Source organism: Salmo salar, chromosome ssa02 (genome assembly GCF_905237065.1).
Source record: "Salmo salar chromosome ssa02, Ssal_v3.1, whole genome shotgun sequence".
NCBI lineage: Eukaryota > Metazoa > Chordata > Actinopteri > Salmoniformes > Salmonidae > Salmo > Salmo salar.
In genome coordinates, this window is record NC_059443.1 from 67,354,324 (window position 1) to 67,369,311 (window position 14,988).

General features: G+C 45.9%; 2 protein-coding genes across 3 annotated transcripts in view; both read right to left on the minus strand.

Moving 5' to 3' along the window:
* Positions 1-459: 459 nt before the first annotated feature.
* Positions 460-3,588, minus strand: LOC106590702 (urotensin-2 receptor-like). Its single transcript, XM_045708416.1, has one exon. It carries the CDS (start codon positions 2,325-2,327, stop codon positions 1,407-1,409), a length of 921 nt encoding a protein of 306 aa, XP_045564372.1. The 5' UTR covers positions 2,328-3,588; the 3' UTR covers positions 460-1,406.
* A 261-nt stretch (positions 3,589-3,849) lies between these two features.
* LOC106564376 (arf-GAP with dual PH domain-containing protein 1) overlaps positions 3,850-14,988 on the minus strand; it is a 91,947-nt gene continuing 80,808 nt past the window's right edge. For both annotated transcript variants that reach the window (XM_045708390.1, XM_045708400.1), the window contains exons 9-11: positions 7,458-7,529; positions 4,806-5,037; positions 3,850-4,597 (exon numbers count right to left, since the gene is read on the minus strand). In XM_045708390.1, the coding sequence (XP_045564346.1) occupies positions 4,569-4,597; positions 4,806-5,037; positions 7,458-7,529 (333 nt within the window). In that variant the 3' untranslated portion in view covers positions 3,850-4,568. The remainder of the gene's footprint in view (positions 4,598-4,805; positions 5,038-7,457; positions 7,530-14,988) is intronic.

The following is a 14,988-nucleotide window of genomic DNA, read 5'->3' on the forward strand; positions in this document are numbered from 1 at the left end:
AGGTGTGTGTGTGTGTGTGTGTGTGTGTGTGTGTGTGTGTGTGTGTGTGTGTGTGTGTGTGTGTGTGTGTGTGTGTGTGTGTGTGTGTGTGTGTGTGTGTGTGTGTGTGTGTGTGTGTGTGGAAGGTAGGGATAGGTGTGGGGTAGGTAGGGAAGGTGTGTGTGTTTTGGGGGGGCGGAGGTAGTGGTAGGTTTGTGTGTGTGTGTGTGTGTGTGTGTGTGTGTGTGTGTGTGTGTGTGTGTGTGTGTGTGTGTGTGTGTGTGTGTGTGTGTCAGTGGTCTCCATCATAGACACATAGAGTGAGGAAACTAGCCACCAACGGGAGACACACAGTGCATTCTTTACACTTGCTGATAAATGTGATGGCATGAGTGCCACACATCATACTGTATGTGTAAGTTAACTTACTCTAAAACCTTTGCCAGCAGAGGGCAATATCGTAGTCATTTTACCTCTAAATCAATCTGTCAAAACTTTATTAGAACAATCATGTAATAAAAGAATACAAGATTAGAAAACCAACCAAGAACATTAGCTTGACACATTTTTGGCAATATGACAACAAAGTCGAAGTAAAAAAAAAAATACATAGTGACTGGTTAAATGACATTCATGTAAATATGTGACAAGAAATACAGCAGCCTACATGATGAATGCAAATTAGAATCCCCTGGCAAAATATATGTCAAACAGCTATTGCTGCAGATGTAGGATCTTAATCTGATCACTCTGTTGCAGGACAACTTTCCTGTAATGTGTGAAATTAAACAATTAGAGGTTTGAGGTTTAACAAGGCTTTGAGGTATAAAAAGGTTTCTTAAATTTTTTATTTCCACTTTGACATTTCAGACTTGATTTTCCCTACAACAAACGTCCATTAATTATAATCCACATAATAATTCACATTTCCTGTTGCTGCTGGATTATTTTCCTGCTGTAGCAAACTGGCACAAATTAAGATCCAGCATCTGTATAACTATATACCAATAATATTCAGATTATGTAAAAATACAAAAACTACTGAGTTTAGAGTAAGCCATGTTGTTAGGTCAAGTTTATGCCGCACTGATTACTCAAAAAACGATTTGTTTGTTTTGGAGGCTGCTCTTGCCCCAATAGCTATAAAGAAATGTCCTCATGTTTTCACCAAATCCAAGGTACTCCTCAGAGTGAAAAGATAAAAATGCTATATCAGAAATGCTTTGGCAATAGTGCTCTTGGTGTCACGTCAGAATAACTCCCCCTCTTTTATAGTTCCTGCATGGATGACCTATCCTTCCCAGGATAAAAATGATTTAAGTCAAGTATAGTTCCTACTTGTGTCACGTCAAAATACTTCCCCCCTCGTCTCCTATATTTCCTGTAGGGGCTCTTCGGCAGCTGACCCCAGGTCGCCTCTACTCTGATTATAGATCCTGTAGGGGTGCTCCGGCTGCCGACCCCAGGTCTACCCTACTTGACCCTGTGCTCTGACCCTTCTGAGCCAGATAGTCCTTATAGTTCCGGGTCAGGAGGGTGTACAACAAAGGGTTAATACAGCTATTCCCATAGGTCAGACACGTCACAAAGAAATTCATGTAACTATGAGTGGCAGGAGACAGAGCCCTGAGAGACTGTGGGGAAAATAACTGTGCCAACTGCCACCCCCAGAAAGGCAGGAAACACACCCAGTACGCCACAACGATACAAAAAATCATTGTTACTACCTTTTGTTTTAAGCCTCGTCTTCTCGCTGAACGGCTGCTTCCTCCCAAGCTAGCCTGAACAGTCCAATAGCGACGTGCTAGGCCAGCGTAGAGACCAACAATGATTAAACCGGGTACGAGGACGCTGGTCAGGAACAGGACGGTGAGGTAGGCCTTGAAGGCCTCCTGGGTCCACGTCGGGTAACACATCCGTTTGACGTTCCCGGCCGCGTTCGACTTCCCTTCCCTCAGCCGTATCATAATCATCATGGGTAGTGTCAGGACAAACGCCGCGAACCAGATGACGGTCGCCACTACCTTCCGTCCCCGCGTGCTGGATCGTCGGGCGTCAAACGGCTTCGCCACGGCCCGGTAGCGCTCCAACGACATGGCGACCAGGACGAAGACGCTGGCGTGCATGGTGAGGAGATCGAGACTCAGGAGGACCCGGCAACCGGCCTCGCCGAACAACCAATCATGAGCAAAGTAGGTGCAGATGACGAATGGGATCGTAGAGAGGTAGAGGAGGTCGGCGAGGGCAAGGTTGAGTATATAGACGTACAGAGAGCCGGATCGGCGGAGAGCTGCGGAACGCATGATGAAGAGGGTGTAGATGTTACCCGCCACCCCCATGGCGAGCATGATTAGGAGGGTAGCGCCGAGGAGAGAGGTCACCCACAAACCCCCACCCCCGGAGCTACCCCCCCCCCAGAGCCCCCGCCCGAGCCCCCAGAACCCTGCCCTGACTGGGGGGAGATGGAGGTCACGATGGGCTTCTGGCTCTGGTTCATCGTTGGGGATAGGTTTGAGTTCCTAAATAAGGCCAGCACGTCCCTACAATGAAGTGATAGCTTTACTGGGATAAACTGTTATTACTATTAGTATTCAGAAAGATTTTAAAGAGTTGCTTATGGATTCCAAACGGATTTTAACGTGTTCCATGTTGGAGTGAATAGAGAACTATTAAGAATGTAAAGCGACTTTCTGCATACGATCCAGTGAAAAACAGAAAAAACAAGACAAAAACAACAATTGTACAGCATTGTTGAGGGAGCTAGCACGTAAGCATTTCACTGCACCTTTTAAACCTGCTGGAAACGGTGAATGTGACAAATAAAATGTGACTTGAAAACACATAAATCGTCTTTGGCCTTCTGACTCTTTATCTAAATTGAATCTAAATCCAATAGGAAAACAGGCCGTGTGTAGTGATGCTTCAACAGTGGCTTCAGTTCCACTACTACTGTTAACCTGCAGTCTTAAGGTGAACCAGGACATGGCTGACAAGTCCACCTCATCGAGTGTCTCTTATCTCCTGATGTTTTCACGTCCCCGCTCCAGCTCCTCCGAGCTCCCATGATCCTTTCCTTCCCGCGGGTACCGGACGGAGCCCCGTCGATACTGTAGAACAGACAGACGCTTCAGTTTCTAGTGGACTTGAACCGCACCGGTGACTTGGGAGTGGAAGTAGCTTGATGTCCTGAGTTGACAGTGTGTTGTCGTTGGTTGGTTTGTGGTGATTCAGAAGCTCTCAGACTGTATCCAAGAGGTTAGTTTGTCTTGTGTTCTCTGCTGGCATGGTGGACGGTCATTTATGGTACCTCTCAATAGGTCAATGTCGGGGTGTTCCAATAGAGTAACTGGTGCCCCTTCTAGTGTTTAATTCCAGAGCTCTTCATAAGCGTTTCGTTGTGTCCGTCTTCTTTGATGTCCTTCAACTGCACTCCTCTACTCTCTTTCCCTCTCTCTGTCCTCTGACCCCGTTCCTTCTTTCTCTTTGTCCCCTTTACCTCTCTCCTGCTCTCTTTCTCCTCTCTCTCTCCCCGTCCCCCTCACTCTCTCTCTGTCTCTCTCATATAGGTGTAACCCAGGATGACTCTATGGATTTATGAGCGATTCACCTCAGCCCTGGTCCCGCTCTCTTTAAACACCTGGGTGCAGTTTTAAACACCCCTGGTTGGCTGGCGCTAAAACACACACACACACACACACACACACAATGCAATTGACACACAAACGCAGGTACGCACACATGCATGTACAAGGACGCATACAACCTAGCATACATAAACACACACACTGACATATCATTCAATCTCTATATCTCACACATAAACTCATTAGAAGTCTTTTTCAAATAATTGACATATTTAAAACGAGAGGAGACCAATATATGGATTTATTTAAAAAAATGGTGAAACTGATGGTTTGTAGTGCCTCAAACGTGATCATTTCTAACCAATCTTCTTCTCTAATGGAAAACACCCTTGACAACACGTATAAAAGCATGACATGTGATGAATGACAAATATGGATCAATCAATGGTATATACTTTGCATGTCTCCTCAGTCTAAATATGTTGTATAATACCTTAAAAGAACAGGGTGAAAAATCTTAGGTCATACAGGATATGTAGAAAGAGAGATGTGTCATATTCTTGAAACACCACAAGATGGCACTGTCAAACAAAACCACTAACTATTTATACACAACGCTAAGAGGGTGGAACATTATCCATCGTTATATTCAAATGTATATCTTACATATCTCCTAACCAAACTCACCCATCAAAAATGTCAATTTCTAAGATATTAATAGAGAACTTTAAAAGTAAACATTTAAATTCACATTGATCTGAGACATTAAAATAATGACTTAGTGTAAGGCACAATGGTTGACCATGATGACAGGTCCTGCTGCAGTCTAGTGTGTTTGTACATCTTTCTTTCTTAGGCAAGGACAGCCTAACCTAACTCAAACGTCTTGGTGATCTCCAGGATGGGCAGAGGAGAGGAGGAGGAGAGGAGGATGAGAGGAGGAATAGAAGACGGGTAGAGGAGAGGAAGATGGGAGAAGGAAGGATCCATCAGGCCATAGGTCCATCAATGCTTGTGTCTGAACATAGCCTCCACTGCAAAACACAAACATGAGGTCAGATGTTTATAAACACTTTATAACCAAACAATAACAGCAATATACGTTCATAAACCCTTTATAAATAGTAAAAAATGGTCCTCTCTTACTGGAGTCCTCCTGAGGGGACATCGGTATGCTTATAAACACACATAGATGTTAATAAACCCTTTATAAACCCTTAATAAGAGGTTGTAATCTCTTACTGGAGTACTCCTGAGGGGACATCTGGATGCTGATGACATCATTGAAGTGTTTCAGCCAATCCTGTTGCTCAACTTCCGTCTCGCAGGTAAACAGGAAGCTGCGCTCGGGTGTTACTATGGTGATGCCGTGTTGCCAGGCGCCGTTGCAGTGGGTTCCGGCGGGAAGGCCGGGGCTAGCTCTGTAACCATGGTCCTTGTGCCCTAGGAAAGCCTCACCCTTGGCAAAGGCATCCTGGCAAGGTAGGGGAGGGAGGGGAGGGAGGGTGAGGTAGAGGGGGGTGAGGTGAGAGTGAGGTAGAGGTAGAGGGGGTGATGTGAGAGTGAAATAGAGGAGGTGAGGTGAGAGTGAGGTAGCGTGAAGTGAGAGTGAGGTGAGAGTGAAATAGAGGAGGTGAGGTGAGAGTGAGGTAGAGGGGGTGAGGTGAGAGTGAGGTAGTGCGGGTGAGGTGAGAGTGGGGTAGGGTGAGATAGAGGGGTTGAGAGTGCAGTAGAGGGGGTGAGGTGAGTGTGAGGTAGAGGGGGTAGGGTGAGGTAGACAGGGTGAGGCAGAGGGGGTGAGGTGAGAGTGAGGTAGAGAGGGTGAGGTGAGAGTGAGGTAGGGTGAGATAGAGGGGTTGAGAGTGCAGTAGAGGGGGTGAGGTGAGTGTGAGGTAGAGGGGGTAGGGTGAGGTAGACAGGGTGAGGCAGAGGGGGTGAGGTGAGGGTGAGGTAGAGGGGGTGTGGTGAGAGGGGTGAGGTTAGAGTACAGGCGCCAACTATGCCATAACTATTTAGTCTACACACAACTTAACCTGCCCCGTTACGTTCTGTACAGTATATCCATACAGTTACACTGTAGCGTTGACTTATTCTCACACTCTACTTCTTAAAACTGCCATTCACTGACCAGCTTCTGTCATGTAAAACCTTCGCAGCATTTATCCTCTAACACTGCTCATGTATTTATATTCTGCTGGCAACAGAGTGCTGCTCAAAGCCTGTCTCTGGCTGGCTGCATTGGCTGGCTACACAACTTGGTCTACTTCATCAAACAGACAAGGCTGCATCCCAAATGGTCCCCTATGCCCTTTATAGCGCACTACTTTTGACCAGAGCCTTAAGATTCCTGGTGAAAAGTAGTGCACTATAAAGGGAATAGGGTGCCATTTAGGATGGAGAAGAAGTCTTCAATCTCTTTATTTCCATAAGGGCTCCACACCTCACCAAAGCGTGGCTCTCTGTAACAGCCCCAGTGTGAAACCTTGATGAAGGCAGCTTGTCCTGACGTTGCTTTATTCAACCTATTGCATCTGAGCCATTAGTGTGAGGCTCCCCTTTTCTTCTCTAAAGTGCACTAGTGAGCTATTTGATCTGGCCAGGTCTGGCTCTCCCTAGCACTCCCCTGTGCTTTCCACTTTCCATTGTTGTAAGTGTGTGATGATTAAAACCAGACTAGCACGCTATGTAGAGCACGACATCATACCAACTCTACAGAATCTCCATAGTGTTACATCTAGCCAATATTAGTTTAGGTGTTGATGTGAGGTGAGTTGAGAGACGGTGCTAGTGAGTTCTCTGCCTCTTTGGAGTCGTGGTTTGGGGTGTGTGTGTGTGTCACTGGTAGTTTCTGTGTGCAACTGTGCACAGTCTTTGGAGTCATATGTGAGAGAGAGAGAGAGAGAGAGAGAGAGAGAGAGAGAGAGAGAGAGAGAGAGAGAGAGAGAGAGAGAGAGAGAGAGAGAGAGAGAGAGAGAGAGTGTGCCTGTGTGTGAGTGCCTGTGTGTGCGTGTGTGTGAGTGCCTGTGTGTGCGTGTGTGCGTGTGGAGTGTGGTTTGATGGTCCTCTGATAGAAGTATCAGATTACTGTCTAGCTAGTCTCCTCTACATAGCAGCTCCTTGTTAAAACTAACAGAGAACATGTTGAACTAACCTGATACAGCAACAGGAAACTTCATCAGTCATTATGAAGTCCTTTCAAACCTTTTGATATCAATCATATTCCTATAAAACATGAGCTTCTCTCTAGTAACTGGACTGTAAGAGCCTACCTGGGAGAAGTGTGTGTGTGCCTGTGTGTGTGCCTGTGTGTGTGTGTGTGTGTGCCTGTGTGTGCGTGTGTGCCTGTGTGCGTGTGTGCCTGTGTGTGTGTGTGTGCCTGTGTGTGTGTGTGTGTCTGTGTGTGTGTGTGTGCCTGTGTGCGTGTGCCTGTGTGCCTGTGTGCGTGTGTGCGTGTGCCAGTGTGCCTGTGTGCGTGTGTGCGTGTGCCAGTGTGTGCGTGCGCGCCAGTGTGCGTGTGCCAGTGTGCCTGTGTGCGTGCGCCAGTGTGCGTGTGCCAGTGTGTGCGTGCGCGCCAGTGTGCGTGTGCCAGTGTGTGCGTGCGCGCCAGTGTGCGTGCGTGCGCGTGCGTGCGCGCCAGTGTGCGTGCGTGCCAGTGTGCGTGCGTGCGCGTGCGTGCGCGCCAGTGTGCGTGCGTGCGCGCCAGTGTGCGTGCGTGCCTGTGTGCGTGCGTGCGCGTCTGTCTGTCTGTCTGTCTGTCTGTCTGTCTGTCTGTCTGTCTGTCTGTCTGTCTGTCTGTCTGTCTGTCTGTCTGTCTGTCTGTCTGTCTGTCTGTCTGTCTGTTTCTGTGTGTGTGTGTGTGTGTGTGTGTGTGTGTGTGTGAGAAACCAGTCTTACCAGGGGATCTTTGTAGTACATGAGACGTCTGTGGTCTAGGGTGAACCAACGCTTCTTAAACCCTTCTGTATGCTGCAGAGAGAGAGAGACAGAAAGTCAGTATATGTCTGCTCCTCCCCCACTGAGAGATTGTTGTCCTCTGTTTGGCATCAAGGACACACAGCAGGTGTATAGATGGATAAGCTACCACATAGCAACTACAGAAGGATAAGACACCACCAGGACCTCTAATGGCAACTACAGAAGGATAAGACACCACCGGGACCTCTAATGGCAACTACAGAAGGATAAGACTCCACCGGGACCTCTAATGGCAACTACAGAAGGATAAGACTCCACCGGGACCTCTAATGGCAACTACAGAAGGATAAGACACCACCAGGACCTCTAATGGCAACTACAGAAGGATAAGACACCACCAGGACCTCTAATGGCAACTACAGAAGGATAAGACACCACCAGGACCTCTAATGGCAACTACAGAAGGATAAGACACCACCAGGACCTCTAATGGCAACTACAGAAGGATAAGACACCACCAGGACCTCTAATGGCAACTACAGAAGGATAAGACACCACCAGGACCTCTAATGGCAACTACAGAAGGATAAGACACCACCAGGACCCCACATTGCAAATACAGAAGGATAAGACACCACCAGGACTAAATTGAAATATTTTTGGTCATTTAGCAGATACTCTTATCCAGAGCGACTTACAGGAGCAATTACGGTCAAGTGTCTTGCTCAAGGGCACATCAGTAGATTTTTCACCTAGTCGGCTTGGGGATTTGAACCAACAACATTTTTACTACTAGGACACTTCTATTCTGAGACACTTTGTGGATGGATACTCCTACTCTGAGACACTTTGTGGATGGATACTCCTACTCTGAGACACTTTGTGGATGGATACTCCTACTCTGAGACACTTTGTGGACACTCCTACTCTGAGACACTTTGTGGACACTCCTACTCTGAGACACTTTGTGGATGGACACTCCTACTCTGAGACACTTTGTGGATGGACACTCCTACTCTGAGACACTTTGTGGATGGACACTCCTACTCTGAGACACTTTGTGGATGGACACTCCTACTCTGAGACACTTTGTGGATGGATACTCCTACTCAGACACTTTGTGGATGGATACTCCTACTCTGAGACACTTTGTGGATGGACACTCCTACTCTGAGACACTTTGTGGACACTCCTACTCTGAGACACTTTGTGGACACTCCTACTCTGAGACAATTTGTGGACACTTCTACTCTGAGACACTTTGTGGACACTCCTACTCTGAGACACTTTGTGGATGGACACTCCTACTCTGAGACACTTTGTGGATGGACACTCCTACTCTGAGACACTTTGTGGATGGACACTCCTACTCTGAGACACTTTGTGGATGGACACTCCCACTCTGAGACACTTTGTGGATACTCCTACTCTGAGACAATTTGTGGACACTTCTACTCTGAGACACTTTGTGGACACTCCTACTCTGAGACACTTTGTGGACACTTCTACTCTGAGACACTTTGTGGACACTTCTACTCTGAGACACTTTGTGGATGGACACTCCTACTCTGAGACACTTTGTGGATACAGGCCCCAGATCAGTCAACTATCAACTCACACAGCAGATAGAAAATTAGGACCAAGGGTCCTGTTGAGAATGGCACACGGTAGCAATTATTTTTGCAACAGATAACATAATCTGTGTTCTTATTGGTTCAGGTGGTCTTTTCTGATACTTTTTCACCTACTGAATACGACCCAGGAGTTTTTCTTCTGGTCCTAGGGACAATACACCACATCACAGAGCAGCCACTTTGATCTCCTTTGAGCCAGTCATGCTTCAAATAATGATGACATTTCAGTCCCCGCTGACTGACAAATTGTCCTCTTTAAATGTTGTAATATCCTTATGTCAAGAGTGTGTATAAAAGTGTTCCTGATTAATTTAGGGAGTGTCTCTTTCTCTTCACAAATGGAAATGGGTTCTATTGTAGAATGAGTCAAACGCAGCAGGTTAGAAAACTCTTTCATGTGGTAACATGACAGTGACATATTAAACACATTGTGTGTGTGTCTGTGTGTGTGTGTGTGCATGTGTGTACGCATGTGTGTGCGTGTGTGTGAATGCATGTGTGTGTGTGTGTGTGTGAACCTCTCCCTAAGTGATTAAGTCTATCAGTGTACCAGCCCTTTATTCCCTCTAGTCCCTGGCAGGCCTCTCCACACAATGATTAAACACAGTGTGTGTGTGTGTGTGTGTGTGTGTGTATCTCGCCATAAGTGTTTAAGTCTATCAGTGTACCAGCCCTTTATTATTCTAGTCCCTGGCAGGCCTCTCCACACAGTGATTAAACACAGTGTGTGTGTGTGTGTGTCGGTGTGTCAAAGCGTGTGTGTGTTCATGTTCTGCTCCCTGGCAGGCCTCGCCACACAGTGATTCAGCTGTCAGTCAAACAGAGTCGATGGAGACATTTTGAAATTGAGAAATAGAGCAATGGACAGGTTAGTTTGACTCTGAATATCTCTATGTTATTTAGTCTTAGTTTATCTCCATGTTTATTCTTAGTATCTCCATGTTACTTAGTCTTAGTTTGACTCTGAAAATACCACCAGGAACTTGGTCTCTCTCTGCAGTTACATTTGTACCACTCTCAAACACAACTGGACCTACACTTGATGACATACTTCCAACATCTCAAACTACTGAATGCCTTTTTTTCTGTGTCGAAAGACTCAGTTCGTTGTATTGACAATGGTGCTGGCTCCACCAAGTACTCACGCATTGTGCAACTGAGATATATTGTTATGCTTTTATTGTTGATCTCTGGTAATGTTTAACCAAACCCTGGGCCGGTAGATACCGTGCACCATCTCTACTCCCTATGATTTAAAAACAGAGCAGGTGTTGGTCTCTTGCATGTTAATGTCAGAAGTATAGACATGATTAGAATATGGGCCAAAACGACACATGAAGACATAATGGTTTCATCAGAAACTTGGATAAAGAAATTTGTGTCAAATAACTGGATTTCTATTGATGGGTACACTGTTATTAGAACGGATCGGATTAATAAAGGAAGAGGGGTTACAATTTATGTTAAGTCTGAGTTTAAAACCTCTGAAATTCTCTCGATTACCAGAACCAAACATTTTGAATTGCTTGCGGTTAAAGTGAACGTTTATAAGAACTCCCACATCACCGCCCTCGGCTGCTACGGACGGCCCTCGGCTGCTACGGACGGCCCTCGGCTGCTACGGACGGCCCTCGGCTGCTACGGACCGCCCTCGGCTGCTACGGACCGCCCTCGGCTGCTACGGACCGCCCTCGGCTGCTACGGACCGCCCTCGGCTGCTACGGACCGCCCTCGGCTGCTACAGACCGCCCTCGGCTGCTACAGACCGCCCTCGGCTGCTACAGACCGCCCTCGGCTGCTACAGACCGCCCTCGGCTGCTACAGACCGCCCTCGGCTGCTACAGACGGCCCTCGGCTGCTACAGACGGCCCTCGGCTGCTACAGACGGCCCTCGGCTGCTACAGACCGCCCTCGGCTGCTACAGACCGCCCTCGGCACCTAACAAATGAACGCTGTTGGACATTATTCTAATGAATACCCCTCACAAATACACATCGACTGGGATATTCTGTAATGATGTCAGTGATCACTCTGCAATTGCTTGTGTTAGAAATACAAAAATGACCAAAGCCAAACCCCGTTAGATAAAAAAAACAAAAAAACATTTGAAACAGTTTGATGAGCAAGTGCTCTTGATCTGTACCATAATATTGACAGATTAAGTCTGATTCCCAATGTTGGCACTGCCTGGGACTATTTTTATATGAAATTTGTGATAAGCATGGCCCTGTGGAGAAATGTTGAATCAGTGGAAGGGACAATCCCTGGTTTGCAGATAACTTGGCAGAATCAATTAGAAAGAGAAATATATCTTGGGCTCAAGCTAGACATACAAATACTCCTGTTGACTGGGCCTCCTTCAGAGCGCTAAGAAACAAATACACAGGATTGATCAGGAAGTCCAAATCATATGACTATTTAAATACAGTCACAGAGAACCTAAACAACCCTACCAAGTTCTGGAAGCTAATCCAATCAGTGTCAGGTTCTAGTGTATCCTCTGGCCTTCCTGACCATTTAGTGATGGATTCTAATGAAGTGAAGGATAAAGCTGATATTGTAGGGGTTTTTAACAAGCACATCATATCTGCTGGCTCAGTTTTTGATAATGGTGGGGCCCAGGCCTCTAATGTAAGCTCTGTTACAGTAAACTAGGATATAGGCCCTCTTGTGAACCATTTTAACTTTGAGCCTGTTTCTTATACTGAGGTCTATAAAGAACTAAAGGCAATAGACACTAAAAAGTCTGCAGGTCCAGACAACCTGGGCCCCTACCTCTTAAAGATAGCAGCTGGTATTATTACTGAACCTGTGGCTCACATTTTCAACTTGAGTCTCTTGACCAATTCCATACCCAGCATTTGGAAATCAGCTCATGTCCTCCCACTGCTAAAGGGTGGAGATCCCTCAGATGCTAATAACTATCGTCCTATCTCCAAACTCCCTATCCTGGCCAATGTCTATGAATCCCTAGTAAACTCAGTTACAAAACTTCTTAATTGAAAAGAACATACTGAGGGGTTCAGTCTGGCTTTAGATCGGGGCACAGCACCACAACTGCAGCTATGGCAGTGGCAAATTATAACATAAATGCACTTGATAAAAAGCAACATTGTGCTGCTCTGTTTGTGGATTTATCAAAGGCATTTGATTCAGTTGACCATTCATTGTAGCTAGCTAGACTCAGAAACATTGGTCTCGGTGAAGGGGCAGTAAATTGGTTTAGGAACTATCTTTCTGACAGAACACAATGTGTATATACTGACAATCACAAGTCTAGCATTCTTGAGATTAATAGAGGTGTGCCCCAGGGTTCCATTTTAGCTCCTGTGTTGTTCTCAATATGTATTAATGATTTGGGAAATGGGATGCAACCAGCAAAGCTGCATCTATATGCAGATGATACAGTCATATATTCATGTGCTCCTTCTCTGGTTCAGGCTGTTGAAGAGCTCCAGACTGCTTTTCAGTCACTGCAGGCCTCCCTTTATGGTCTCAAACTGGAATGTACAAACAACTAAATTCATGACCTTTACCAGAGCTAGAACTCTAGTCTACAATCCATGCTTCATCTAGATGTTAGCACCACTGAATGAATTTAAAATATTGATGGGAGACTCTGTTACGGAGGAGTGTAAAATGCTTTTTTTAGGCTGGATCCTGTTGTATTGTATTGTTGTATGTTTTAATTATGTAATGTATTGATTGTTGCTGCCTTCTTGGCCAGGTCTTGGCCAGGAAAAAGAGACTCTGGGTCTGAGACTCTGACTCTGAGACTCTGGTATTTTACCAGGCTTTAACCAGGTTAAATAAAAATACAAAATATCTCCATGTTACTCAGAGTCAAACTAAGACTACGTATCTCCATGTTATTTAATGAGACCAGACAGAAAGACAATACAGAGAGTCAGGTCGAATGTAACAGCAGGTTGAAATACAATGGGAGAAACTAATAGAATTCATTGAAGGTGGATTGCATGGTTTAAGGGTGTGGAGGAATGTCTTGTTATGAAGGTCCTTGAACTTGACTGCTAAAGAATCACCCATTTACAAAACAGTGTGTGTTTTGGGTTTACTATCCTTGTGGGGACCAGAAGTTCTTGAACTACCCATTTACAGGACAGTGTGTGTTTTGGGTTTTACTATCATTGTGGGGACCAGAAGTCTTTGAACTACACATTGACAGGACAGTGTGTGTTTTTGTGAGTTTTGGTTTTACTATCCATGTCGGGACCAGAAGTCCTCAAAAGGATGATAAAACAAGGAAAACCCGGACCAGTGGGGACATTTCGCTGGTCCTACAAGGAAAAATGCTATTTTAGGCTTCAGGGTTAGGTTTAGGGTTACAATTAGGGTTAGGGTTAGAATTAGGGGTTAGGTTTAGGAGTTAGGGTTAGGTGTTAAGGTTAGGTTAAGGGGGTCATCACTTCCTGTTGAACATTTCCTGTTGAACGCGGAACGAGGGAGAGCTCGGTTTGTTGTTTTGAAAAGTTTGTTTTTTTAAAAGTGTATTTGAAAGTTTCTTAGTAGCTAGCTAACTTTTTAGTTTGAATCCTGCAACGCATTTGGTATCAGTTGCTGGTACCGCTACTCTCTGTCCAGTGATCCTGCACACCAAGGCCGGGTCTGAGGAGCTATTTGGCGTAGCAGCTAACCTAGCTGCTAACTAGCTGCCTATCAAGCTAGCGGGGATTCTTGAGGGCTTGAATGCAGCCCGCGACGCGGTTAGCCATTGTGGTTGGGACTGTGGATTGTCCCGGGTTTGTGGCTGTCTAGATCCCTGCTGTTTGTTGTGTTCAATCTAACCTGTGACCTGCCCTGTCTGGAACTGTGAGAAGTAACAGCGTAACCTACATTGCTAGCTACCATGACAAAGACCAAAGCCGTCGGGGGTACCATTAAATAAACAAAAATACTTCTCCAAGCAGTTGTTACAACAACAAGAAAATAGCTTCAAGTGTTTTGTCCAAATACTGGTCGATTCAACTAATAAAATAATGGACAACCTGACCAGAGAGGTCCAGGACCTGAAGAACAGTTTCCAGTTCTCCCAGGGTCAGCTCGATGAGTTTAAACAGGAAAACGGCAAGATGACAGCAATCTGTAAGTCAATGAGAGAGGACATCAGTTCTGTATGTGAATCCATGATAAAAATGGAGAAATCAGATTATCTCGAGGGACAATCAAGGTGGAACAACATTGTTGTGGACGGAATTACAGAACATCCACATGAGACCTGGACGGTGTCTGAGGACAAAGTGAGGGAAATGAACTCTGAGAAACTGAAGATGGACCACAGGAAGATTGAGGTGGAGCGCGCCCACAGGACTGGAAAACCCACCACCGGCCCAGGTGACAGGCCTTAGTGGTCAAGATCCTGAGGTTAAAGGACAAGGTAACTGTTCTGGAAAGAGCCAAGAACTTGAGAGGAACATATATTTTCCTCAACGAGGACTATCCTGAAGCTGCACGCCAGAAGGGGAAAGAACTGATCCCAGCCATGAAAGCTGCCAGAGCGCGTAGAGACATTTCTTACATCCGCTATGACAGGCTCATTATCCACCCTCCCTATGACAGGCTCATTATCCACCCTCTCTATGACAGGCTCATTATCCACCCTCTCTATGACAGGCTCATTATCCACCCTCTCTATGACAGGCTCATTATCCACCCTCCCTATGACAGGCTTATTATCCACCCTCCTTCCCAGAAGCCTGGATGGAATGAGAGAGCCAAGCCTGTGGGTTCGTAGCTTCAACCCCGCAGCACACGCAGCACACACACACACACACACACACACACACCAACAGATTAATGGACTGCTGAATTTATATATTTTTTCTCTTGCTTTGTTTGATCTTTTCCATATTATGTCT

What these genes read in the sequence shown, in the direction of transcription:
- LOC106590702 (XM_045708416.1), bottom strand. Translation starts at nt 2,327, where the DNA reads ATGCTCGCCATGGGGGTGGCGGGTAACATCTACACCCTCTTCATCATG.